At 48.7% G+C, this 18,719-nt stretch overlaps 1 protein-coding gene across 3 annotated transcripts in view; it reads right to left on the bottom strand.

The window, feature by feature from the left end:
• The window catches only part of NLGN4X (neuroligin 4 X-linked), a 158,382-nt gene that overhangs the window by 50,862 nt on the left and 88,801 nt on the right, over window positions 1-18,719 (bottom strand). For 2 of the 3 annotated variants that reach the window (XM_036311182.1, XM_036311183.1), the window contains one exon: window positions 13,393-13,545. In XM_036311182.1, coding sequence (XP_036167075.1) covers window positions 13,393-13,545 — 153 coding nt within the window. Of the gene's footprint in view, window positions 1-13,392; window positions 13,546-15,647; window positions 15,708-18,719 lie in introns of all 3 variants that reach the window. The other variant, XM_036311184.1, reaches the window with a different exon arrangement.

Here is an 18,719-nt window from a genome sequence, read left to right as displayed (position 1 = left end):
TAATATAAGAAATGCCATTTTATAAAATTTAAAATCTATGCTAGGCGACAGCCTGTCTAGATCTTAGAATAATGATTAACGATGTCGCCCGGGCTGCATTCGACACGCCTGTGACGATGTTGTAAAAGCAGATTTGTAATTATTATTTTTTTTTCCCCATCGGATCAGTCCTTACGGCACAGAAATGCCGAACGACCATGCGGTGCATCTGAAACTAGTAGAATATTGACCGTCAACTGTCACGGAATGGAAATGTATACAGCCAGACGTTCATGGAAGGGAAATCTATAGCCAGACGGTGCACACACACGTTGAATCATGATAAAGGCAGCGTTTCATAAAAACACATTTCATCCTCATTTATGTGGACATTTTATTTTCTTTCTATTTGACAATAAAATGCATAATTTTAAAAGATATATTTGTATCGATGTCAGAGAGGACGGGAGAGAGAGAGAGAGAGAGAGAGAAACATCGATGATGAGAGAGAATCATGGACCGGCCGCCTCCTGCGCGCCCCCGACTGGGGATGGAGCCCGCGACCCGGGCATGTGTGCCCTTGAGTGGAATCGAACCCGGGACCCTTCAGTCTGCAGGCTGATGTTCTATCCATTGAGCCACACTGGCCAGGGCATGAAATATATGATTTTTATTGTTGATAGCATTATAGATGTCTCCCGTTTCCATATTTTAGGTCCCTCCTCACAGCCACCACCCACCCCAGGTCTTCATCACCCAATTGGCCTGATCCAGGGCCTATGCACAGCTTTTATCATAAAAGGCTAATCTGCAAATTGTCCCCTCAACCAGGAGTTTGACCGGGAGTTCGACCAGGGGGCGGGTGGGCCGGCCAACTGCCTGAGGCCCCTCCCCCTGGCTGGATCCGCCCCCAATCAGCCCGCCCCCCATCCTGGGTGGGGGTGTGGCCAGCTGGTCAACCTATCACAGCCCCTCTCCCCGGCCGGCCCGGCCCCGATTGGCCTCGATCCCGGGGGGCCGGCCGGATGCCCCCTGTGCACGAGTTCGTGCACCGGGCCTCTAGTCAGTGTATGAGCTCTTTGGTTGATCTCTCCTCGCACCCCATCCCCCCATCGTGTGCCCGTCTGTTCCACGTCTCCCGGCTTCAGGTCTTATTTTGTTGGTTAATTCCTTTCGTTCATTGGATCCCACAAATAAGTGAGGTCATGGGACACGTGTCTTTCTCCAATTGGCTTATTTCAGCGTCATCGATTCTAGGTCCATGTTCTATCCACTGAGCCAACCTGGCCAGGGTTCATTCCTTTTTTTTAATATATATATATATATGTATATATATATATATATATATATATATATATATATATATGTAATATATATATTTATGAAATATATATGTAAAATATACATACAATAATAAAATATATATAAATATATATAAAATATATATAATATATATAATGATATATATTAAAAGGGCGTCCCAAAATTCATGCAAGAAGTAATTCTGATAGAAAACACAGGTTTCTAATTAAAAACTGTAAGTATTCTATTGATTCATAAAGTAGACAGTCTAGGGTTATGTGTGGAACAGCACATCGGGTCCGTGGCCTCCCCGGCTCTGCTGGCACAGACACAAAGCCGCGGTCTCCATTGGTCTTCCTTGTCCCTGCTCCTGGGCCATCATTGGAACTTGGTGATGCTTATCGAATCGAAGGGATTGACATCAAAGGGCAACAGATATTAGAATCTGATTCAATAAACCAAGTCAAATTAGGCTTTTAATTTTTGTTGTTAATGCTCACGTAAAATCCAAATCTTGCGTGAATTTTGGGACACCCTTTATCTATCTATCTATCTATCTATCTATCTATCTATCTATCTATCTATGTATCTATCTATCATCTATCTATCTATCTATCTATCATCTATCTATCTATCTATCTATCTATCATCTATCTATCTATCTATCTATCTATCTATCTATCTATCTATCTATCTATCTATCATCTATCTATCTATCTATCTATCATCTATCTATCCATCTATCATCTATCTATCTATCTATCATCTATCTATCTATCTATCTATCATCTATCTATCTATATGTATGCATTTTTTTTTATTGATTTCTGATAGAGGAAGGGAGAGGGAGAAAGAGAAACATCAGTGATGAGAGAGAATCACGGATCGGCTGCCTCCTGCACGCCCCCTACTGGTTGGGCATTGAGCCCACACCCCGGGCCTGTGCCCTGACGGGGAATCGAACCCATGACCTCCTGGTTCCTAGGTCAATGCCCAACCACTGAGCCGCACCAGCCGGGCTCATTGACGCGCACTCACCAGCTGGACGTCAAATCAAGCAGGAAATTAATTCCTTGGCCGTAACACAGAAACCAAAGAAGACAACGGTAGGTGAGAAGGTTGCACAGCAGAACCCGCCATCCCCACGGTCAGGGAGGCGAGGGGGCCTGGAGAACTTCCTGCGAAATTCAGGGCTGAAATCCGGTCCCCAAACCCACAGGGGAAGACGGGAAATTATATCCGTCACGGAGAATGACAGTCACCAGGCCGGACTCACGCCAGCCCATGGTCGGCCCAGAGCAGGTGTCCGGCTGGTGGTGCCAGTCGGATGTAAGTGGCATCAACGGTAAAGACAGTCACTATGGCATCTCCACGGAGACGACAGGCCTGCGTATGATTCTGGGTTTTTTTTTACCTTCATTCTTCCTTTTCTTTTTAAGAGAAAAATTTTATTTGTTTGTTTATCTATTTAGCTATTTAGTTAGTTGTTTATCTTGAATCCTCCCTGGGGGATATATTTCCCCATAGATTTCGAGAGAGAGAGGAAGGGAGAGGGAGAGACGGAGAGAAACATCCATGTGAGAGAGACACATGGGTGGGTGGCTTCCTGCGTGCGCCCCGACCAGGGCCCGGGCCGGGGAGGAGCCTGCAAGTTGGGTGCGGCCGGTCATGGGATTCGAACCCGGGACCCTTCGGTCCGCAGGCCGATGACGCTCTATCCACTGAGCCACACCGGCCAGGTCTGCCTTCATTCTTTTATTTAAATATATTTGTATTGCCCTGGCCGGTGTGGTTCAGTGGATAGAGCGTCGGCCTGTGGACTGAAGGGTCCCGGGTTCGATTCCGGTCAAGGGCATGTACCTTGGTTGCAGGCACATCCCCAGTGGGGGGCGTGCAGGAGGCAGCTGATCGATGTCTCTCTCTCATCGATGTTTCTAACTCTCTATCTCTCTCCCTTCCTCTCTGTAAAAAATCAATAAAATATATTTAAAAAAATAGAAAATAAATATATTGGTATTGATTTCAGAGAGGAAAGGAGAAGGGGAGAGAGAGAGATAGAAACATCTCTCTATATAAAAGTCTAAAAATCGACTGTTTTGACGGAACAACCAGAATGACCGGTTGACCGGTCGCTATGATGCGCACTGACCACCAGGGGGCAGACAGGAGCTGCCCCCTGGTGGTCAGTGCGCTCCCACAGCCAACCTCCTATAGCCCTCACCTCCCCTGCCCACCAGAACCCCCCCCAAAAAGCCTCAATCCCCGGCCAGGCCGAGGCCCCCCCATACCTGTGCACAAATTCGTGCACCGGGCCTCTAGCTAATGATAAGAGAGAATCACGGATCAGCCGCCTCCTGCACGCCCCCATACTGGGGATAGAGCCCGCAACCCGGGCCTGTGCCCTTGACCAGGAATCGAACCCGGACCCCCTGGTTCCTAGGTCGACGCTCAACCCCTGAGCCCCGCCGGCCGGGCGAGACGGACTAGCCTGTGAATGAACCCTCCCTCTTAAGCTTGAAGCTTAAATAATTCCAGACGACGTTTCATCATCACAGGCCACAGGGAGGGACGTCCACCTGTATCCCTTTCAGAACCAGGCACAGGCGTTCGCTCGAACCCGTACATCTGAGAGGATTCTGCCCCCGACCCCCCGAACATGAGACGCATTTCAGTCGTTGCTCACGGCGCCCGGGCCGATAGGAAGAAGAGATCGGAGGAGATCAATACGGCTCCTCGAAGGTCTGTAGGCGTCCCAGGATCTCGGCGATCAATCGCACCTGGGGCTCAGGGGAGTCCCCTTGAGATAAGATGCGAGGCCGACGCCTTAGATTTTGGTCCCTTATCTCCTGGCCCCAGTCACGTAAGGACGGGAAGAAGGCAGAGGGTGGAGGAGCTGGGACACGGACAATCATCTGTTTTTAAAAAAATATATTTTATTGATTTTTTACAGGGAGGAAGGGACAAGGATAGAGAGTTAGAAACATCGATGAGAGAGAAACATCGATCAGCTGCCTCCTGCACGCCCCCCACTGGGGATGTGCCCGCAACCCAGGTCCATGCCCTTGACCGGAATCGAACCCGGGACCCTTCAGTCCGCAGGCCGACGCTCTATCCACTGAGCCACACCGGTCAGGGCACGGACGAGCATCTTTTAAAGCCAAGTCAGAGGTAATGAGAGATGCTCACCTGTTCAGGTGCAATGCCCCAGGGCAGGAATGTGTGCACCTGGCCTCCCAGATAGCAATAAGGACCCAGGCACTTTATAAAATATATTTTTATTTATTTTAGAGAGAGAGAGAGAGAGAGAGAGAGAGAGAACCATCCATGATGAGAGAGAATCATGCATCGGCTGCCTCCTGCATGCCCCCTACTGGGTCTCGAACCCACAACCCGGGCATGTGCACTTGACTGGGAATCGTAGCCGTGACCTCCTGGTTCATAGGTCAAAGCTCGGGCACAGAGCCACGCCGGCCGGGCCCATGGCTTTAGTTAAAAATAGAAAGAGATGCCGGGCTGGTGTGGCCCAGTGGTTGAGCATCGACCCCTGAACGAAGCAGGAATGACAGGTGATGGGAAAGGGAGGTTTAATCTACCTGTGGGAACAGGTAAGGGACGCAGAACGAGCATTCACTGTGCTCCCAGAGTACCTCTGTGCTGATTCTTCTAATATATTTTTATATATATTTTTATTTATTTCAGAGAAGAAGGGAGAGGGGCCCTGGCCGGTGCGGCTCAGTGGCTAGAGGGTCGGCCTGCGGACCGAAGGGTCCTGGGTTCGATTCCTGGTCAAGGGCACAGGCCCGGGTTGCGGGCTCGATCCCCAGTGTGGGGCGTGCAGGAGTAAGCTGATCCATGATTTTCTGATCATTGATGTTTCTCTCTCTCTCCCTCTCCCTTCCTCTCTGAAACCAATTCTATATAATAAAAGGCCAATATGCAAATTGACCGAACGGCAGAACCACCGGTCGCTATGACACTCACTGACCACCAGGGGGCGGACGATCAATGCAGGAGCTGCCCCCTGGGGGTCAGTGCGCTCCCACAGGGGGAGCGCTGCTCACCCAGAAGCCGGGCTCAAGGCTGGAGAGCACAGCGGTGGTGGTGGGGCCTCTCTCACCTCTGGGACAGCGCTAAGGATCCCTCCGGAGACGGGGTTCCGGACCACGAGAGAGAACAGGCCAGGCTGAGGGTCCCCCCCCCCGCTCACCACCACCACAGTGCGCAAATGTCGTGCACCAGGCCTCTCGTAAAAAATTATGATTGAAAAAGAAGCCATGCATCCATAAAATGCTATTTTCCTGTTAAAGGAGGGAAAACGTATTCAGAGATGATTATTGTTGTGTTTTTTCGTTTGGTTTTGTGGGTGTTTTTTTAACTGCGTAATGAGTGCTGTTTTCCTACCCAAAACAGAGGGTGAAAAATAAATGGTGTTCTAAATGGGAAGTATGGTAAGAGTGGGTGGCAGCTTGAAAAGAATATAGATTTTTATTGTTGTTGTTCATCCTGACCCGGGGATATATTTTCCCACTGATGTTTAGAAGGAGTGGAAGGGAGGGAAGAAGGGGAGAGAGAGAGAAACATCGATGTAAGAGACACACATCGATGGGTTGCCTCCCTCCCACATCTGGACTAGGGTCAGGATCGAACCTGCAACCCAGGTACGTGCCCCTGACGTGGACTCAAACCCGTGACCCTTTGAGGCTCAGGCTGACCCTCTCTCTATCCACGGAGCCACGCTGGCCAGGGCTCTATGGCATTAAACGTTTTCATTACACTCTTTGCATGATACACATGTCTCACATCTCTGTCCCTTCTGCATCCACTGTAGCGACGACTCATATGGAGCTGCTGTCATCAGCATTTCTCCCAGAATCCCAAATCGGAAGGTGGGACATTGCGTTCGAGACAAACTATGGGCCCGGCTGGCGTGGCTCAGTGGTTGAGCATCAACCGAGGAACCAGGAGTTCAGGGTTCGAATCCCAGTCAAGGGCACATATCCCCGGGTGTGGGCTGGAGCCCGAGTAGGAGGCGTGCAGGAGGCAGCCGATCCATGATAATCTCTAATCATGGACATCTCTCTCTCTCTCGCCCTCTCCCTTCCTCTCTCTCTAAAAATCAATCTATACTAATAAAAGGGTAATAGGCTAATTAGACTGGATGACCGGATGTCTTCCGGTCATCCTTCCAAACAAAGCCACTGTGGCGGGCCAAGGCAGAGGTGGTTAGGGGTGATCAGGCTGGCAGGGGAGGGCAGTTAGGGGTGATCAGGCCAGCAGGGGAGGGCAGTTAGGGGTGATCAGGCCAGCAGGGGAGGGCAGTTAGGGGCGATCAGGCCAGCAGGGGAGAGCAGTTAGGGGCAATCAGGCCAGCAGGGTAGAGCAGTTCAGGGCGATGAGGCTGGCAGGGGAGAGCAGTTACGGGCGATCAGGCCGGCAGGAAGAGGCAGTTAGGGGCGATCAGGCCAGCAGGCAGGTGAGCAGTTAGTTAGGAGCCTGCGGTCCCAGATTGCGCAGGGATCAGGCCTAGACCAGCAGTCAGAAAACCCCCGAGGTTCCTGGATTGGAGAGGATGCTGGCCAGGCTGAGGAACCTCCGCCCCTGGTGCATGAATTTCGTGCACTGGGCCTCTAGTAAAAAAATTAAATTGAAAAAAAAAAAAGATGAGGCCTACACCGATGACATCGGCATTAAAGAAGGCGTTTGCAGGGAAACAGAACTGTCAGTCTTTGATGAAACGGAGCAGCTGCCTGTGTGCGGAGCGAAAACAAACGTCGTTTACATCCCATCAGGCATTCACAGTTTCTGACAACCAGGAAGATTCACTCCCACGCACGGCAGCAAGGAGATGTTTACATAAACAGATTCTCTCCTGGATGGATTCGCTTTCGTGTTTTTTGGTTTTTTTGTTGTTTTTTTTTTTCAAATTCTCGAGTCACAGAATAAAACACTTCATCGGCCAGAAGGAGTGGGTGTGTTGTGGGGCAAACACACAGAAGGGAAAGCCCAGGTGAGGTCTGGCCCCAGCTCTGAAGGGGCCCAGGACTCCATCCACTTGAAAACACAGAGCTATGCACAAGTGGGGGAGCATTTGATGGTAGAAAAGGAGTTTGGGGAGCCCCAGCCTGGTCGCCCAGTTGATTCAAGGGTCGTCTTGATACTCCAAGATTTCAGGTTCGATCCCAGGTCAGGGCACATACAAGAATCGAGCAATGAATGAATAAAGAAATGGGACAACAAATTGATGTTTCTCTCTCTCTCTCTCTCTCTCTCTCTCTCTCTCTCTCTCACTCTCTCTCTCACTCTCTCTCTCTCTCAAATCAATAAATAAAAAATTTGCCCGGCCAGTGTGGCTCAGTGCTTGAGCTTCAACCTATGAACCAGGAGGTCACGGTCGGTTTGATCCCCGGTCAAGGGCACATGCCCGGGTTGCGAGCTCGATCCCCAGTAGGGGGCGTGCAGGAGGCAGCCGGTCCATGATTCTCTCTCCTCATGGATGTTTCTCTCTCTCTCTCTCTCTCTCTCTCTCTCTCTCTCTCTCTCTCTCTCTCTCATCTCTCCCTCTTCCTTCCTCTCTGAAGTCAATCAATCGAAATATATTTTTTTAAAAAGAGGCAGATTTCATACAAGTCAAGTTTTGTATATTATACGTCTTTCTAAGGAGACACGTGCACAGCAGTAATAAAAAGAAATGTGCTTAGAACAGAGCGTCTCGTTTGCAAGTAAGTGAGGTCCTATTAAGTCCTTGGGCCTCATGCGGGTGTAAATCATCACTTTATTGTGATGGGGACACAGCCCGGTTTGCTTGGCACGAACCCCGTGGTGAATAAGAGGTGAGTAACTCCCCCAATGCACTCGACAAGCCCATAAATTGTGTGTTTACTGGCTCACAAGACGGAGCCGCAGGTCTGATGAGGAAAAACACTCGTATTTCAAACAGCAAATGGGAAGTGTGTCTCGTACTTCGCATGACAAGGTTCTTAAAATTATTACTAGAGGCTCCGTGCACAAATTCGTGCACGGGGGGCGGGGGTCCCTTGGCCTCGCTGGCGATCAAGGCTGATCGGGGCCGCGGGAGGTTGGCTGTGGGAGCGCACTGACCACCAGGGGGCAGCTCCTGCATTGAGCGTCTGCCCCTGGTGGCCAGTGTGCTCATAGCGACCGGTTGTTCGGTTGTTCGGTCACTTAGGCTTTTATATATGTAGATTTTTTTTTTTTTAGTTCTCACCCAGTATATTTTTTTATTTTATTATTTTATTAATCCTCACTCGAGGCAATTTTTTCCATTGCTTTTTAGAGAGAGTGGACAGGAGGGGGAGAGAGACACAGAGTGTGAAACATCCATGATGAGAGAGAATCATGGATCGGCTGCCTCCTGCACATGCCCCCTACTGGGGTTAGAACCCACAACCCGGGCATGTGCCCTTCACCAAAATCGAACCCTGGACCATTCAGTCCGCAGGCCGATGCGCTATCCACTGAGCCAAACAGGCTATGGCTGGTATATTATTTTCATTGATTTCTTTTTTTTTTAGAGAGAGAGAGAGTGGAAGGGAGGGGGAGAGAGAGAGAGAAACATTGATGTGAGAGACACCCATCGGATGGATGCCTCCCACTTGTGCCCAGAATGAGGCCGGGGATGGAACCTGGAAATGAGTATGTGCCCTGGGCTGGGCATCGAATCAGGGAGCCCGGTGGCAGGTCCCATCCCGGGCCCTATTCGGGGCACGAATGGGGGAGGGAACCCATCCACGAATGTCTCTCCCACTCCCTCCAACTCTAAGAATCAACGGGAAAAAACATACTTGGGGGAGGATTACCAACAACAAAAAATCTACATTCTTTTCAAGCCGCCACCCATTTTTACCGTAGTTCCCGTTTTTATCATCATTCATTTTTCACCCTCTGTTTTGGGTAGGACAACAGCACTCATTACTGATAAAAAATAAACAAACCAAAAAATACAACAACAATAATCATCTCTAATAATATTTTCCCGTCCTTGAACAGGAAAACAGCATTTTATGCATGTATGGCTTTTTGTAAATTATTTTTTTTATCAATTTCAGAGAAGAAGGGAGAGGGAGTGAGAGAAACATCCATGAGGAGAGAGAATCACGGATCGACTGCCTCCTGCACGCCCCCTAGTGGGGATGGAGCCCGCAACCCGGGCCTGTGCCCTTGACCGGGAATCGAACCATGACCTCTTGGTTCACAGCTCGATGCTCAACCACTGAGCCACACCGGCCGGGCCAGGCACGCACAAGTTTTTGAAGAAAAACATCCGACGATATTTCAACGATATTTGCCAAACACGGGCATACGTGCACAAAGCATTGATCGGAATGACCCTCACTGGGCACAGTGCATTGTATCGGATTATGACGTAAGAATCCAGATGCTAATGGTTTCAGAATAATTGTGAAGGGAACGATACTGATTTCCCGGAAGGCAGAAGGGGATGGCGGCCGGCCGCTGCCGGGGGTCCCGGGGCAAACGCAAAATCCGCGTTAAAGAGAAAGAAGGGCGCATGTTGCAACCTCCGTCGAAGTGTCTGTTGGGACGAGCTGGCCTGTGTTACCGCATCCAATGAAAGGGCGTCTGTGAGGTCCAGGACCTCACAGTAGCTCATCCCCGGATGCTAAACAGCCAGATTATCAATGCAAAATCCACCTTTCTAAAAAAAATATATTTTATTGATTTTTTTTACAGAGAGGAAGGGAGAGGGATGGAGAGTTAGAAACATCGATGAGAGAGAAACATCCATCAGCCGCCTCCTGCACGCCCCCTACTGGGGATGTGCCCGCAACCCAGGTACATGCCCTTGACCGGAATCGAACCCGGAACCCCTCGGTCCGCAGGCTGACGCTCTATCTACTGAGCCAAATGATTTTTTAAAAAATATTTTTAAAAAAACTTTTTTGATTTCAGATAGAGGAAAGGAGAGGGAGAGGGAGAGAGAAACGTCAACAATGAGAGAGAATCGTGGATCGGCTGCCTCCTGCACACCCCCCACTGGGGATGGAGCCCGCAACCCGGGCCTGTGCCCTTGACCGGGAATCGAACCCAGGACCCTTCGTTCCGCAGGCCGAGACTCTATCGAATCGGGAATCAAATCATGACCTCCTGGTTCAGAGGTTGAGGCTCTATCCACTGAGCCACACCAGCCAGTGCTAAAGTTACTTTTGAAATCATGGACGTCTGATGTTTTCAGTTCCATTGTAATGATACGGGATTTTTATTTTGCTTTTCCTTTATGTTTCTGTTGTTTAGACAAAAATATTCACCAAAAATAGACATATTGTACTAGAGGCCCGATGCATGAAATTCATGTTGGGCGGGGGTTGGGGGGAGGCCCTCAGCCTGGCCTGCACACTCTCACAATCTGGGACCCCTCAGGGGGTGTCCGACTGCCAGGCCTAAACTGGCAGTTGGACATCCCTCTTGCAAATCCAGGACCCTTCGTTCCTACCCGCCCACCTGCTCGTTCCTTATCGCTTGGCAACAGGGGGCAGCTCCTGCATTGAGTGTCTGCCCCCTGGTGGTCAGTGCGCGTCATAGCGACCGGTCATTCTTCCAAAACGGCCACTGGGCTTTTATATATATAGTTGGGTCTCTTTGAAAGCGTGTTAGCATTTCATTAGATACTCAGATTACTTAGCTACTGGCCGTCAGGGAAACCACAAGGTTAGGATTCCAGTTACAGCTCTTCCTGTGACCGACCGACAGGATTCGACTTTGGGGGGTTGGGCACATGGTGTTATATACAGATTCTGTCACTTAGAAATCCACCCCTGAAACCTATATGCTCATGTTGACTAATGTCACCCCAGTAAAATTTAATTAAAAAAATATAGTAAACAAAGTAACTATATATATAAAAGGCTAATATGCAAATTGTTCGCTCGGAAGTTCGACCGGGAGAGCAGGAATGCGATCGTTCGCTATGACGTGCGCTGACCACCAGGGGGCGGCACAGATCATGGCGGGCGACCAGCGGTAGCGGTGGGGGGGGGGGTGAGGGAGCTAGGGAAGAAGGAGGCAGAGAGATGGGGCGGTGAGGCCTAGGGACCCCACCCTGCATGAATTTTGTGAGCCAGGCGTCTAGTAACAATAATAATAACAAATGGTTACCTGCAAAGTAAAAAATTGAAAAGAAAATCAGAAAATGAGAAGGCTCAAAATCTAAGACTTTGTTTTCCTGAAAAAAAAAGAACCAAAAAACCAACAAGGGATTTTGAGTATTTTATCAAAGCTCCAAACAGCACAACTGTGCCCCGGCCAGTGTGGCTCAGTGGTTGAGCGTCAACCGATGATCCAGGAGGGCAGGGTTCGATTCCCAGTCAGGGCACATGCCTGGGTTACAGGCTCCATCCCCAACCAGTAGGGGGCGTGCAGGAGGCGGCCGGTCCATGATTGTCTCTCATCCTGGATATATTTTTCTCTCTCTCTACCCCTCTCCCTTCCTCTCTGAAATCAATAAAAACATATTTTAAAAACCAAAGCTCAACTGTGTGCCAACACGTGGGGAGATGTGCATGCCTAGGCTAGAAATGTGTTTTCTACAAGTTCAGGCCTGCTCCTGGCGTCTTGTAGAGGTGAATGTTCCCACACGGGCACGGAAAATCAATCTCAAAATACGAGAGCATCAGGCGAGACGTGTCCATTTAGAGAAAACGTGTTCGGCCATGTTTCTCGTTGGACACGGATCCATTCATCCATCTTACTGCATTTCTAATATTTAACAGTTAACCACGCAGCCACATCCAGGCCTCATTCTCCGAATCGCAACGTCCGAAATCCAATTGGGGCCTCGTCCCCGATGCATTTTTGAACACGAGCACTGTTCCATAGATCAAGGGATAGTCTAGTCATGAATTGTGCAACACAGCAGGCAAACAAACAAACAAACAAAAAACACAGAGGTCATCCTCAAAATATATCCCCCAACGACATATATTTAACACCCAGTCTGAGAAAAATGAACAAAATGCAAAAAATAGTGGGCGGTGAGCTCGAATGTCCACGCATTCAGCCAACGTCCAATCCCGCTGAACCGCAAAATGTTCCCACAATCAACGAACAGTTAGTAAATTCCATCTCATGCAAAAGCCATGGGCCTGGGCACCACACAGCCATTCCTGGGAGCCCCCAAAACACAGCAAAAATCTGCTAAAAAATTAGGGGAACGTGTTTCCGACAGGCCAGACGCCATACCGCCTGCCACGCGACCACGAAACAAAGGCGACATCCGTGGCCCTGGCCGACCATTGCCACAGCATCGCCCATTCGTTCCCAAATGCGTTGCTCATGCCCGTGGCCTCTCCTACTGAACCCCTCGAAAGCATTCAAGGGGGACACAGCCCCCGCACCTATGTGGAATGGAGGCTTAAAGTGGGATGTCCCAGCGATGGGGGCGACGCCAGGGCCATCTGGTCGACCTCACAACACGCAACCAGCAGAATGTCCATCTGGTCTACCTCACAACACGCAACCAGCAGAATGGCCATCTGGTCGACCTCACGACACGCAAACAGCAGAAGGGCCATCTAGTCGACCTCACAACACGCAACTCAGCAGAAGGGCCATCTGGTCGACCTCACAACCCGCAAACAGCAGAAGGGCCATCTGGTCGACCTCACAACCCGCAAACAGCAGAAGGGCCATCTGGTCGACCTCACAACACGCAAACAGCAGAAGGGCCATCTGGTCGACCTCACAACCCGCAAACAGCAGAAGGGCCATCTGGTCGACCTCACAACCCGCAAACAGCAGAATGGCCATCTGGTCGACCTCACAACCCGCAAACAGCAGAATGGCCATCTGGTCGACCTCACAACCCGCAAACAGCAGAAGGGCCATCTGGTTGACCTCACAACACGCAAACAGCAGAAGGGCCATCTGGTTGACCTCACAACACGCAAACAGCAGAAGGGCCATCTGGTCGACCTCACAACACGCAACCAGCAGAAGGGCCATCTGGTCGACCTCACAACACGCAACTCAGCAGAAGGGCCATCTGGTCAACCTCACGACACGCAACTCAGCAGAACGGACTCCCGGCTGGTGGCAGCCGGTCCCTGCCCGGACGGACGGATGGACGACGTGACTCACCTAAAATGCCCAGCCGGTAGTTGATGGTGATGACGATGACATTGCCGTAGCTGGCCAGGATGCTGCCATCGATGATGTTGCCGGTGCCCTCCATGTAGGACCCGCCGTGGATGTACACCATCACCGGCTTCTTACTGCTCTGGTCGTGGATGTCTGGGGAGAGAAGGGGAAGGGGGAACAGGCAGTGAGGAACCTCGAAGAAGGACGGGCGCCCAGTAAAGATGTGGGTGTGGCTCAGTGGATAGAGCGTCCGCCTGCAGACGGAGGGGTCCCGGGTTCAATTCCGGTCAAGGGCACATGCCTGGGTTGTGGGTTCAATCCCCAGTGGGGGGAGCGTGCGGGAGGCAGCCGATCCATGATTCTCTCTCAGCATGGATGTTTCTCTCTCTCCCTCTCCCTTCCTCTCTTTGAAATCAATAAAATATATATATATATATATATATATATATATATATATATTTTTTTTTTTTTTAATTAAGGATTTAGCCTGGCTGGGTGGCTCAGTGACTTGGTTGGTTGGAGCATCATCCAATGCACTGAAAGGTTGTGGGTTCGACTCTTGGTCAGGGGGCCCACATAGGTTACGGGTTCCATCCCAGGTATAAGCCCATATGGGAGGCCCATCAGGTGAGGATTAAAAAATAAACTAATTAAGAATTTAGCCTTAGACCCTGTGGTTCAGTGGAAAGAGAATTGGCCTGTGGACCGAAGGGTCCCGGGTTCGATTCCGGTCAAGGGCATGTACCTCGGTTGTGGGCACATCCCCAGTAGGGGGCGTTCAGGAGGCAGCTGGTCCATGATTCTCTCTCATCGATGTTTCTAGCTCTCTATCCCTCTCCCTACCTCTCTGTAAAAAATCAGTAAGATATTTTTTTAAAAATGTGGTAAAAAATGACACACGACTCCCACCTCCAGATAACATGACTGAAATGCTACCTATTTTCCCTGGAAATTTACACTCTCCTTGTGGTTTTCAATCAGTGAGAACCCTCAGTGATTGCTTTCTTGTTGTATTTATTGATTGATTATTATTTTTTGTGTGTGAATCCTCCCCTGAAGACATTTTCCCATTGATTTTGAGAGAGAAAGAGTGGGAGGGACAAGAGGGAGAGAGAGAGGGAAACATGGATGTGAGAGAGAAGAGAGACACATCGATTGGTTGCCTCCCACAGGCACCCGACCAGGGCTGGGGTTCAAGCCTGCAATGAAGGTACGTGCCCTCGACTGGAATTGAACCCGGGACCCTTCCATCCACGGGCCTACGAAACTCCGTCCACTGAACCAGACGGAATAGGGCAACGTTGCTGTTTTGTTAAACAACTAGAGGCCCGGTGCACAAATTCGTGCACGGGTGGGGTCGCTCGACCTGGCTGGCGATCAGAACCGATCGGGTCCAGCCGGCCAGCGGGAGGGACCCGGGGAGGTTGGCCGGCTGCTCATTGGTTGTGGGAGCGCACTGAGCACCAGAGGGCCGCTCCTGCATTGAGCGTCTGCCCCCTGGTGGTCAGTAGACGTCATAGCGACCGGTCGACTGGTCGTTAGGTCATTAGGCTTTTATATATATAGATGATGGGAAAACAGTATTTCTCAATGGTCTTTGAGGACAGAGATTCAGGGAGCCATGATCAATGTGTAGAGAACCAGTCTGTTTGGAAAACAAAGAAACAAACAGAGAAAAAGGCCACCCAGAACCCCCTCCCCGTGCCCCGCAAAAAAAGTCTCTCCAATGTGGTCCACAGAATTTTGCAGTTCACACACGGAATGCAGACCGGAGATCAAAAATGCAACACGAGCTCACAAAACCACATTCGGAAGGGAGGGAAGAAAAGACACATAGACACATGCATATGTGTGTGTGTTCAACGTTCAGTTCTCTTCTTGTGGCCAGGCTTAAAAAAAAAAAAAAAAAAAAGAAAAAGAAAAAAAGAAAAGAAAAAACAAAAAAATACAAGAAGTGGATTTTCTTGTCAAGCACATTTTGTTGATTCACTTCGTATTTTTAAAGGACGCACGTACACGTCTTCTCACGGGAAATGCCTGGGCCGTAATCGCACCGTCAGTGGGATTTAAAAAAGGACAGTGGTTTGCAAACAAGAAGAAGTACGCGGAGACGTACTAATCTCAGGTCAAGGGGGGAAAAACAGGAGGAAATGCAAAAGAAAAAAAAAGAGAGAGATATATATAAACTCATGCATCGAGCTCAGGAGGAGGGGGAAAAGGAAAAAAGAAAAAAAACAAAACAAGAAAAAATATACCTTCGTCATCCCCTCGGTCATTACTGGTTATATCATCTGTGTTTCTCTTGCTGTTGGCTCCTGGCGTCAGACCGGGAAGGAAAGTAAAGGGAAAAAGATTTCAAAACCAACAGGTTGGCAAAAAAAAAAAGTTCAGAAGAGAGAGAGCTACCACCCAATCAAAGACAAAAAAAAAATAAAAAAAATAATGTCATACAAAAAAGTTAAAAGCTGTTTCCGCTGGATTTCAAAAAAATAAAAATATGAAATAGGGTGATGCAACGTGTGAAGGAACAGAAAATATGTCAAGAAGAAACGATTTGGAGTGTTATTTGCAAAAAAAAATAAAAATAAAAATTGGGTAGTTTGAGAAAATGCATTCTGGGGGGGCTAAAAATGAGACAATTGCACAGAAAAAAATAAAAGAAAATAAGCTAATGGGACGTTGAGGGGAAAAAAAAAAAAGAAATAAAATTAAATTATCCCAAAGGAGATTTTTTCCGATCTTACATGAAATGCATGTAAAATACCCAACGGTCTTCGGAGGGTCCCACGGAATCACCTAGATGCATTCTTTGAAAAACGTCACTTTAAACGCTTGGCTTGAAACGAAATTCCACGGCAGACACGGAGAAACACATTAAAGCCATAAACCACGGGAAAACAACGTCCATCGACATAGCTCAACGTGGGCAGGCGCGTCCGGCGTGAGAACTCAGAAACACACCGTTTGGGGTAAAAGTCGGGAAGGTCAGCGGCCAGTTTAAATCACGGCCACAGAAGGACTTACCTATGCTTCCCGACGAAATTAAAAATAAAAACTCACACTAAGATTTTCAATAAGTATTTCCGAAGTTGGAACAGGGGGAACGACGTTGGCTGTGTTTGAAACCCTTCTTACGTCGTGGCTTCAAGGTTATTGCTGTTCGAATTTGTAAAAAAAAAAAAAAAATGCATAACAGAAGTCACCTACCTTGGACACGACGCCGGGAGGCCCCACAGGAATTCGTATGTAGACACACTGTGTGGAGTGAGCCTTAACCACACCAAAAACTCCTACTATGTGCTCGGTACACAGGGCGTCATTATGGCTTTTTTTTTTTTTTAATATATTTTTACTAGAGGCCCAGTGCACAAATTCGTGCACCAGTGGGGTCCCTCGGTCTGGCCTGCGGGATCGGGCCGAAACCGGCTCTCCGACATCCCCCAAGGGTCCCGGATTGCGAGTGGGTGCCGGACAGGCCGAGGGACCCTACCCGTGCACAAATTTCGTGCACCGGGCCTCTAGTTGAAAAAAAAAATATATGTTCTTAAAAAGCAAGCCCATCAATTCTAAATGTTAGGGTTTATGCATGGGCTGTAGTTATGTTTCATTTATCTACAGGGCGTCCCACATAAAGGTATACACGTTCTTGTCTGATATCGCAAGGGATTTTTTTTCTTCTTTTCAGATTGAACCCAATAGAATGAATAAGTAATCAACATGTAGAGACATTTTGAGGGACACCCGGTATATTTCCATCCATTTAAGTATCCTATTGGGTTTTTATTTTACGATTTTATTGAATTTTTTTTTTTTTTCTTTAGGGAGAAGGGAGAGGGAGAGATAGAAACATCCATGATGAGAGAGAATCATGGACCGGCTGTCTCCTGCACACCCCCTACTGGGGATCAAGCCCGCAACCTGGGAGTGTGCCCTTGGCCGGGAATCGAACCCGGGACCCTTCAATGCACAGAGAAGATGCCCAACCAAGTCAGACAATGAACCAGGGTAGAGCCCTACAGTCTCGAATCACTGTGACTACACACACGGTCCCTTTCGAAACACGGACGCTTACCTACCCCCATAGCCTCCTCCTTTTTCAACAGGTTTATTTCTGCAATTTCTGTCTTTCCGGGCAACGTTTCTAAATGAGCTCAGTCCACGGACAACGCTAAAACCCCCTGCTGAGACTTTCATAGAAAATTATCTGCCAAACGGCAATTTCGAATTAATTTCGCGTCGCCCAGCCTGACCCACAAGCAGAATTAGGTATCGCCTTTCACGTTCCGTGTGAATTTAATCTGTGGCCATCTTGGTCTTTTTCCGTGGCAAATAAAATCACTTAAGGGGCCCAAAGACAGCTGACGGCTCTCGAGTGTTGAATTCGGTTACAGACCTGAGCTATGCAAACGCGGGAATGAGACAAATCAGGGAAATCAATTTCGCTGGAACGTATCCCGGGGTAAACCCCCCATAAAAGCCATCTCAAATCCTCCTCCCTCCTCAGATCCGCCCACCCTGCGAAATGCCCCATAAAAATTAATGAAATCTTAAAATAATACCCCGTTACTTCTAATCAGTAGCACAAGTGTGTCAAACTCGCGGCCCGCGGGGCCGCACGCGGCCCACAACGGATATTTCTGCAGCCCCGGCCAAGAGGATGGCATGTAAGAAACGTTTTAATAAAGGTCTCGTCACTTAATTTTTTTTTAATTGATTTTATTTACAGTGAGGAAGGGAGAGGGACAGAGTTAGAAACATCGATGAGAGAGAAGCATCGATCAGCTGCCTCCTGCACGCCCCCTACTGGGGATGTGCCCGCAACCAAGGTACATGCCCTTGACCGGAATCGAACCCGGGACCCTTCAGTCCCCGGGACGATGCTCTAACCACTTAGCCACACTGGCCAGGGCTCGTCACTTAATTTTTACAATATCCTGTTATACATAATTATTAATTACGAACTACAACGTTCCATAATGACCGATGACTGTCATCGTGTTGCATTCATGTCCCTCACGTGCTATAGGCGCAGGCGTGCTATCTCTCCCCACTGATACCGGCAGCGAATGTTCTAGCAGCCGGTGGCCGCGTCCTTCGTCTCGAACTGACTTGCTTGGCATGGGCAACGGAAAATATCTCGCTTTCGGAGAACGAGAAAAACAGGTTTATTTGGTTACGTATATTCATTAATGCCTTTATGCGGTGTCTGGTAAGTGAATGTTCAAGAAAAAGGTATTAAAATGTCCTTTAAATGCATTTATTAAATGCAAAAAATTAATAAAATATATTTTTAAAAAATAAAATAAATAAAAACATGTAAGTGTGAC

The sequence above is a fragment of the Myotis myotis genome, unplaced genomic scaffold (genome assembly GCF_014108235.1).
Source record: "Myotis myotis isolate mMyoMyo1 unplaced genomic scaffold, mMyoMyo1.p scaffold_m19_p_51, whole genome shotgun sequence".
Taxonomy (NCBI): Eukaryota; Metazoa; Chordata; class Mammalia; order Chiroptera; family Vespertilionidae; genus Myotis; species Myotis myotis.
This window is presented reverse-complemented; position numbering and strand designations above follow the sequence as displayed.